The sequence below is a fragment of the Arvicanthis niloticus genome, chromosome 2 (genome assembly GCF_011762505.2).
Source record: "Arvicanthis niloticus isolate mArvNil1 chromosome 2, mArvNil1.pat.X, whole genome shotgun sequence".
In the NCBI taxonomy this organism is placed as follows: Eukaryota; Metazoa; Chordata; class Mammalia; order Rodentia; family Muridae; genus Arvicanthis; species Arvicanthis niloticus.
In genome coordinates, this window is record NC_047659.1 from 134,035,345 (window position 1) to 134,043,914 (window position 8,570).

The 8,570-nt window shown below is 52.4% G+C and overlaps 1 protein-coding gene and 1 long non-coding RNA gene across 2 annotated transcripts; one reads left to right on the forward strand and one right to left on the reverse strand.

The window, feature by feature from the left end:
• The first annotated feature begins 827 nt into the window (after positions 1 to 827).
• Positions 828 to 8,288, forward strand: Pcif1 (phosphorylated CTD interacting factor 1). Its single transcript, XM_034494493.2, has 15 exons — positions 828 to 1,017; positions 1,103 to 1,227; positions 2,302 to 2,439; positions 2,603 to 2,730; positions 2,844 to 2,998; positions 3,392 to 3,539; positions 3,622 to 3,705; positions 3,914 to 4,013; positions 5,157 to 5,319; positions 5,903 to 6,075; positions 6,266 to 6,352; positions 6,434 to 6,618; positions 7,309 to 7,402; positions 7,493 to 7,668; positions 7,771 to 8,288. The coding sequence occupies exons 1-15, from the start codon at positions 843 to 845 to the stop codon at positions 8,003 to 8,005; spliced, it is 2,166 nt and encodes a 721-aa protein (XP_034350384.2). The 5' UTR covers positions 828 to 842; the 3' UTR covers positions 8,006 to 8,288.
• On the reverse strand, positions 4,174 to 7,270 carry LOC143441500 (uncharacterized). The gene is made up of 2 exons (XR_013108983.1): positions 6,926 to 7,270; positions 4,174 to 5,360 (listed from the first exon to the last, which is right to left on the reverse strand). It is a non-coding gene; the product is annotated as an uncharacterized LOC143441500 (long non-coding RNA).
• Positions 8,289 to 8,570: the final 282 nt, after the last annotated feature.

Here is an 8,570-nt window from a genome sequence, read left to right on the forward strand (position 1 = left end):
CTCTGAATCAGCCTTTGTGGTCTCACTGTGGGGAGGGTTTCTCGTTGGGTTTGTAACATACCAAAAACAACAAACTTCCCAGTCCCATCTCAGGTGATCCTAGGGGTGTAATAGATCCATGTTGGGAAGCACTTGGCCTTTGCAGCCTGTTCTGGGTGTGCTCTGGGAGGGAGTAGTGGAGAATACAAACCTGCAGATGCTGCCTTCCTTACTGGCATTGATGGAATCAGTGTTTGCCTGGGGCTTCTGAAGGACTAAACCAGATAGCACTACTCAGTTACACTGCTTCCTTTAGCAACAAACTGCAACCAGTTAGAGTCCATGCTTCCTCCTCAGCTGCACGAGTCCACTGAGATTTTACCTAGTGGGATCAGTAAAACTCTCTTCCCAAGAGAAGGCACTGGTCCTTGTAGGAATGAATGACTTCTCTCTTGGCTGCTTTGGTGCTTTGTAAAAGTCTGCAGGATTAGTAGAGCTACTCTTGGGTGTAGGTGACATTCTTAGCTCTGGAGAGCAATGCCCTGGACCCAGTCTAATGAGACAGTTCCACTGTAGGGCTAGCCATCTAGCACTATAATGTACTTTTCATGGCACTAGAAGAGCTTTGCCCATTAAACCTGGGCAGGGAGGCAGTAAAAGGTGGCTTCCTGGAGGATGTGAGCCCAAGGACAAGCTAGGCAATTAGGATATAGCCAGTGGGTGCTCTGTCGTATAGAGGGGACAACTTTAATCTCAGTGCACCTGTGGCATCAGCTGGCTGGCTGTCCAGGGCAAAACTCTTGTTGGACTTCTCAAATCTCTAGATAAGTCACCAGAACCATAGGTTGTAATTGGTGGGTGGGATGGAGCTGACCGTCTTGGTCCTGTGTGGCAGGTCCCGCGTGGGTGCTGAGATGGCCAATGAGAATCACGGCAGCCCCCGGGAAGAAGCATCCCTTCTAAGTCACTCTCCAGGCACCTCCAATCAGAGCCAGCCCTGTTCTCCAAAGCCAGTTCGCCTGGTACAGGACCTCCCAGGTACTGGAGGGAGTGGTGTGGGCTAGCAAGATAGAAGGGGTGCTGTGTGCAGCCCTTACTGTCTGGGTTGTACTCTTGTTTGCAGAGGAGCTGGTACATGCAGGCTGGGAGAAGTGCTGGAGCCGGAGGGAGAGCCGTCCCTACTACTTCAACCGATTCACCAACCAGTCCCTGTGGGAGATGCCTGTGCTGGGTCAGCACGATGTGCTTGTGAGTGCCAGCTTGGGGCAAGGTCTCAGAGCAGGCCTCTAGCCTTCCACAAACGTCATCCTGAACAGCTAGGTGTCTAGCCTTGTGCCAATACCTACAGATAAAATGTAAAGTAAGACAGTCCCTGTCCTCAAAGAACCTGCAGTCAGGAGAGACTGACAAGTGATCAGATTATTAGTGTGTCATTCTGAGCATTGCAAATGAGATAGCATCAGCAAGACTGACTTGCTCCCTCCCTGTGTTTATGCTATGCTTATTCTGTGGCAGACAGTAGGCTTCCAGCTGTGGTATTGAGCCAGGTATGGTTCTTGCCTTTAATCCCAGCACTTGGGAGGCCAAGGCAGGTGGATCTCTATGAATTCCAAGCCAGCTTGATCTCGAAGAAAGTGAGTCTAGGACAACTAGGGCTACAAAGACAAACCCTGTCTTGAAAAACCAAAAAAGAAGAAATGGTATTGAAAATCAGGGGATCCTGATTTGGGGAAGAAGAAAGTGTTCCTCTGAGAATCGGGGGTTTAAGGCGAGGCTGTGAGGGAGAGGAAGGATGTTATAGGAATTATTACTACAGGCTGTGAGGGAGCCACCTCAGCTGGATCAGGCCTCACTACCCATCAGGCAAGGTCTCTTTATTCTGCAGAAGACACTGAGGTTCAAAGTAACAGGGCCAAGGCCGTATGGCTGCTTGTGGGCAAAGGGGCATGTGTAGAGATTCTTGATGTCACTAAAGGAGGTCCGTGCAAAGCCTCGGCTTCTTTGACTTCTCTTGGTTCCTGATTTCTGTTTTGTTCTTAAAGCACCAATCTAATGTTAGACATCATAGCACTGACTTGTGTCATAATGTCAGTGGTGAGGTAGGGTTAACATGGCCTTTCTGAAGGTGAGGGAATCAGGAAGTAGGTAGCTCACCCCTGGCTGCAGTTGGAGGTAGCAGGCAGAGGTGGAGCCCATGTAGGGTTCCTCATCTGCATCCCAGGTCTCTGGCTTCCTTGAGGAGCCAGAGCAGGGTAGGAAGGCTTGAGAGTCTGACAAAGCCAATGCCCTGCTTACATTTCTGCTGTTTTCCCTCCTGTGTAGTCGGACCCTTTGGGACTGAATGCAACCCCACTGCCCCAAGACTCAAGCTTGGTGGAAACTCCCCCAGTGGAGAACAAGTCCAGAAAGCGACAGCTCTCAGAAGAGCAGCCAAGTGGCAATGGAGTGAAGAAGCCCAAGGTGAGTGTCAGGGGTTCTCGGGACCTGGCTGGCAAGTGGTTACCTTGGGCATGTGGCTAGCAGGTCCCTGCAGTGGCTGTCAGGAGAGATTCCCAAGTGCAGCTGTTGGCCTGGCTGCCGAGTCTCTGACTTGATGGATGCCTTTTGGACTCTTTTCCTTCAGATTGAAATTCCTGTGACACCCACAAGCCAGTCGGTGCCCAGTTCCCCCAGCATCCCAGGAACCCCAACACTAAAGATTTGGGGTGCATCTACTGAAGATAAACAGGCAGCTCTCCTCCGACCCACTGAGTGAGTCCCTGCTGGTTAGCTTGTTATCTCCATTGTTGGTGGGCAGTCTGTCCAGGACTTTGGTGTGGTGGTGATAGGCAGGCCTTCATCACAACTCCTGTCTGTGCCCCTAGGGTGTACTGGGACCTGGACATCCAGACCAATGCTGTCATCAAGCACAGGGGTCCTTCAGAGGTCCTACCCCCACATCCTGAGGTTGAGCTGCTCCGCTCTCAGCTCATCTTGAAGCTCCGCCAGCACTACCGGGAGCTGTGTCAGCAGCGGGAGGGTGAGGGTTCTACAGCCTTTCCTTGGCTTTACCACTTGGGCTTGTGTGGAAGGGGGGCCTGTTGGGGTCCCAGCTCTGTGATTCTGAGTGTGCTGCTCAAGCTGACTGTAATGTCCACCCGAGAGCTGGGGACCAGAACTCTTAGAGGAAGGATGCTTGGAGCCCACACCGCCTAGCTCAGGTGGCTCAGGCAGGATTCTGAATTCCAGGCTAGTCTGGGCTGCATTGCCAGACCCTGTCTTAAAAACAATAAAGCTCTCATGATTCTCTGAATATAGTTTGGGAAAATGCAGTCTAGGAAAGCAGCATCTGGAAACCACCAAGTGCTGTGCTTTTCTGTTTCAGTAGACTCTGTTGATTGCTCCAGGTCCTTATGGCTCTCTCACCCCACAGGTATTGAGCCACCCCGGGAGTCTTTCAACCGCTGGATGCTAGAGCGCAAAGTGGTAGACAAAGGGTGTGACCCTCTGTTGCCAAGCAACTGTGAACCAGTTGTGTCTCCGTCCATGTTTCGTGAAATTATGAATGACATTCCCATCAGGTACAGCTCTAGCTTGGCTGCTTGGTCCTTGTACCGAGTCACTTGGAGTAGGGCTCTAACTCTTGCCTGTCTTCTAAATTAGGTTATCCCGAATCAAGTTCCGGGAGGAAGCCAAACGCCTGCTCTTTAAATATGCAGAAGCAGCCAGGCGGCTTATTGAGTCCAGGTTTGGCTTTTTCTGCCCCACACAATGAAAATGGTGTGTGTGTGCGTGCGTGCATGTGTGCGCGTGTCCATCCGGGTTCATTGTGTTGCCAAAGACAGATGGGAGGTGAGCTTAGAGGCTCCTGCCTGAGATAGCAATGAAGCGGGAGAGGAGCAGACACCTAACAGCTGGGCCCACAAAACAGCTTTGTCTTGCTGTCCACCTGCAGGAGTGCATCCCCTGACAGCAGAAAAGTCGTCAAGTGGAATGTGGAGGACACCTTCAGCTGGCTGCGGAAGGAGCACTCAGCCTCCAAGGAGGACTACATGGTGAGAGTGCTAGGGAGAAGTCAGCTGGTAGGCACTGCTTGTCGGGCTGCTTTTACAACAGCCTGTTGTGTACATGGCAGACTTTGATGCCCATCAGTCCCCAGAATCACGACTACAGAGATGATTAAGGCCCATGGTTTTCTCCCAAAGAACAAGTCCATTAACATTGTTTCTGTAATCTGAAGCTCAGACACACACAGCTGCCTTTCATGTATTCAACATGTCACTCTGGGAGATCTTGGAGAAGAGATCTGCCTTTCCTTGTGTGTCCACATTACAATTAAAAGCTACCATTATTGGGGCTAGAGAGATGGCTCCGCAGTTAAGAGCACTGGCTGCTCTCCCAATGGATTGGGGTTCAATTCCAGCACCTACATGCTGTTTACAACTGTTAACACCTATTACGAGGGATATGATGCCCTCTTCTGGCTTCTGTGGACACCAGGCATGCTGACGGCATATAAAAATGAATGCTGGTCAGCACTCATACATTCACAAATAAACATCACAAGACAGCGGCCACCTTCAGATCAGCCTTCCTCAGCATATCCTCAGTCATCATGGTCTCTGGCCTGTCTGTCACTCAACGGTCTCTAATCTCCAGCTTGCAGTGGGCTGTCTTCTCAGGACACAAGTGTCACAGATTACATCAGTAAGCATAACTGACACTTGCTGACTGAGATAGGTACACTCACGATTCAGAGTCACTCTTTGTCACACTGTGATCACAGGGAGAGGAGGGTCTCTATAAATACTTAAAAGTACAACAAAACTTTTAAGTATGTACTAACCAGCTTCCCTGTGCTGTGGCAGCCCTCCCAGTAGACAGCCAATGCTGTAAGGTGAGCTTGCCTGGCTCGCCGCTTTGTCCACCAATCATCTTGGGTTCTGTCACTGTAGCGGTAACAACTGCAGCCATCCAGTGGACTGCTTACATGACGGGCTTGGTGAAGGAGGGGATGACACTGACTACTCAGATGTCCTATTTGCTAGTTTGAATTACCTTGATAGGAACAAGACTCAGAGAAGCCAAGCAACATGGCTAGGAAACAGTAGAACACTTTCACAGCTGGGACATCTGGGATTCAGTAGCCCCACCGAGGCCCTTTTGCCATCAGTGTCCTGACGAGGGCTTTTCTTCAGGACCGCCTTGAGCACCTCCGGAGGCAGTGTGGGCCCCATGTCTCTGCTGCAGCCAAGGACTCTGTGGAAGGCATCTGCAGCAAGATCTACCACATCTCCCTGGAGTATGCTAAACGGATCCGAGAGAAGCACCTCGCCATCCTCAAGGAAAACAACATCCCAGGTAGGGGCGAGATGGAGGGAGATCGAGCTGTGTCCTAGGCCCTGAAGGAACACAGGTGGCAGTGTCTCAGAGCACTGACTGCACTGATTTGGGAGACCTTGATTCTTAAATTAGCACTGGTAGGACCTGCTCTGTCCTCTGGCTCTGGGGGTCAGCTCCCCTGGGAAATGGAGGAACAGAGAGCTGACAAAAGCCTGAGCCAGTTAAGCAGGCCTGGATTCCCAGTCCCTTAACCTGTTTTCCCCAGACCCAAGTGTGATAATAACCTGCCATGGCAACATGGGTATTGACAGCACAGTTAAGCTGCAGGCCTGAGGTTCCCTACGTAAGTTAACAGCTGTCCAGAGCCTGCCATTTTCATACTTGTGATTTGTGTGACAGGCCTAAGGCACTGCAGAAGGAGGCTGCGTCATAGCTGCATGTACTGATACAGGCCACCAGTTAATGTCTGGTGGCGCTTTTTAACCGTGCTGTTTCCTTTGTTACGGAAACTGGGTCTTACCTCATAAGCACCGCACAATGGGTACTGGAGACTGTCCACTTTGGACAATCCTTCACTGTCGTGTCCCCCCCCCCTCCACAGAGGAAGTGGAGGCCTCAGAGTTGGAGCCCCGCCTGGTGTACTGCTACCCAGTGCGTCTGGCCGTGTCTGCACCCCCCATGCCTAGTGTGGAGATGCACATGGAGAATAGTGTGGTCTGCATCCGGTATAAGGGAGAGATGGTCAAAGTCAGCCGCAGCTACTTCAGCAAACTGGTAAGAACTGGAACTGGGGGGCCCTTGCTGATGGCGTTGAGTGGAAGCTTGGGATCTTCCATGGCCTGAGTCCTCAGCAGGTGGCCAATGATAAGGTCATGAAGTCACCGCTGAGTCCCTTTTTCTTTCTTTCTTTCTTTTTCTTTCTTTCTTTCTTTCTTTCTTTTTCTTTCTGTCTGTCTGTCTCTAGTGGCTCCTCTACCGCTATAGCTGTGTGGACGACTCTGCCTTTGAGAGGTTCCTGCCTAGAGTCTGGTGTCTTCTCCGTCGATATCAGGTACAGAGCTGGGGCCATGGAGGGCTCCCTTGGAAGGGAGCAGGGAGACTGAGCCTCACACTGACTAAGGCTGATTTGCAGATGATGTTTGGCGTGGGCCTCTATGAGGGGACTGGCCTGCAGGGGTCACTGCCAGTGCACGTCTTTGAGACCCTTCACCGACTCTTTGGTGTCAGTTTCGAGTGTTTCGCCTCACCCCTGAACTGCTACTTCCGCCAGTACTGTTCTGCCTTCCCTGACACAGATGGCTACTTTGGCTCCCGAGGGTGAGATCCAGGAGTTCCTGGGCCCCTTCTACCATAAAGATGTCCTAGGTCCCTCCTAAACTAGTTGCTTCTTAATGCTTAGGGCTTTGGAATTAGGCAATTTGGAAGGTAGCCCCCCACTTTCACTATTCCCTGGTCATGTGACCTCTGAAGTGCTGTGTAAGCACTGAGAACCCACATTGTGTGGCTCCATGGGCAGATATGTAACAGACGTAGCCTAAGCTGGCCTATGGGCTTCTCTACGAACTGGCTTAGGTTTGGATAGGAATCCTGGGCTCCAGGGAGGGGTGTGAAGAATAAGACAGACCTCAAAAATAGCAGGGTGAAGGGCACAGACGACCAGGTAAACTGTCCAGTAGAAAGAAAGCACCTAGAGGAAGGGGAGGCCCATGCTTAGTAGCTGGGGAAGCCCTGGTGTGGTTTCTGTGGTGGTGGTTTTAGACTCTATTTCCTCAACTCCGTGGACACAGGCACACACACCTAGCCCTTAGCTCTGTTCTCAGGTTAGTTATCTGAGGGACAAGGTCATCTCCTTGTCCCAGCACAATTAAGAGAATGTTGGCCTCTGGTCCAATGTGGTCATCTCTTTGTGAGATTGCCCACATTGTGGCTGCTTAGGGATGGGGCCATCAGTTATGTCTGTGTGAGGGACTGGGTGTTGGTGGGGCTACAGTGCTCACCTTTCTTTAGGCCCTGCCTGGACTTCACCCCGCTGAGTGGTTCCTTTGAGGCCAACCCTCCGTTCTGCGAGGAGCTCATGGATGCTATGGTCTCTCACTTCGAGGTGGGTGTGCTGCCAACTGATGGGGCAGGCAAAATTGCAAGCCTCCTGGGGGCAGTACCTCATGTCCACCCCGTACTGTCCCTCCCACAGAAACTGCTGGAGAGCTCACCAGAACCCCTGTCCTTCATTGTGTTCATCCCGGAGTGGCGGGAGCCCCCAACACCAGCGCTCACCCGGATGGAGCAGAGCCGCTTCAAACGCCACCAGCTGGTCTTGCCTGCCTTTGAGCACGAGTACCGCAGTGGCTCCCAGCACATCTGCAAGAAGTAGGTGCCCGGGCAACAGGGGAAGGAAGCCAGGTCTGGCTGACAGGCTGGGTGAGCAGGCCCAGCCCGTTCTCTGCTCTGAGCAGCTGCCTTTGCCCACAGGGAGGAGATGCACTACAAGGCCGTCCACAACACGGCAGTGCTCTTCTTGCAGAACGAGCCCGGGTTCGCCAAGTGGGGGCCAACGGCAGAGCGGCTGCAGGAGCTCACTGCTGCCTATAAGCAGTCAGGCCGCAGCCACGCCTCCAGCTCTTCCTCATCATCCTCCTCCTCAGAGGCCAAGGACCGGGACTCAGGCCGGGAGCAGGGCCCTAGTCGAGAGCCTCATCCCACTTAACATATCCTGCGGGGAGGAGGAGCTCCAGGGGTGCTGTTACAGACTGCTGGGACTCAGTCCTCAGGGCTGCAGGCCCCAGGGCCCTCCCCTGGGGTGGCAGTAGGACTTGAGTTGCCAGGGACATAGGAATATTATGGCTCTGCCAGGGCTCCCCCTCCCTGCTCCCACCCTTTCAGATTCACCAAGACCCTTGTAAATAGGCCCATGCCTTCCCAGCCCCACACTGACCCTGTTGCTGCCTTGTTTCATTTGTAAAAGAAAATACAGAAACTCCCCAAGAGTGTGTGAGGGTCTTGGGGTGGTTGCCTTGGTGACCACTCCCTAGGTGCCCCTTATCAAGGTCCCGGGCCTTCATACCCATCCACAGGTCCTTGTAGTACTGAATCCTTAGAGGCGTCTACCTGAGCTCAGTAGGTTGGAGTAGTCCAGGGTACTACAGCTGAGCCTACCCAGATACCTCCAGTCCCTGCCTAAACCAGACTTACAGGCTGCTAAATGTTTTCCATCTGGTCAGGGGGAAGTGTTGCCTTAAGGGTACTACAGACTTCAAGGTATATAGTACCTG

What these genes read in the sequence shown, in the direction of transcription:
- Pcif1 (XM_034494493.2), top strand. Translation starts at nt 843, where the DNA reads ATGGAGCTGACCGTCTTGGTCCTGTGTGGCAGGTCCCGCGTGGGTGCT. An exon ending in CCTGGTACAGGACCTCCCAG is followed by an intron (nt 1,018 to 1,102) that starts GTACTGGAGGGA and finishes TCTTGTTTGCAG; the next exon opens with AGGAGCTGGTACATGCAGGC. An exon ending in GCAGCTACTTCAGCAAACTG is followed by an intron (nt 6,076 to 6,265) that starts GTAAGAACTGGA and finishes GTCTGTCTCTAG; the next exon opens with TGGCTCCTCTACCGCTATAG.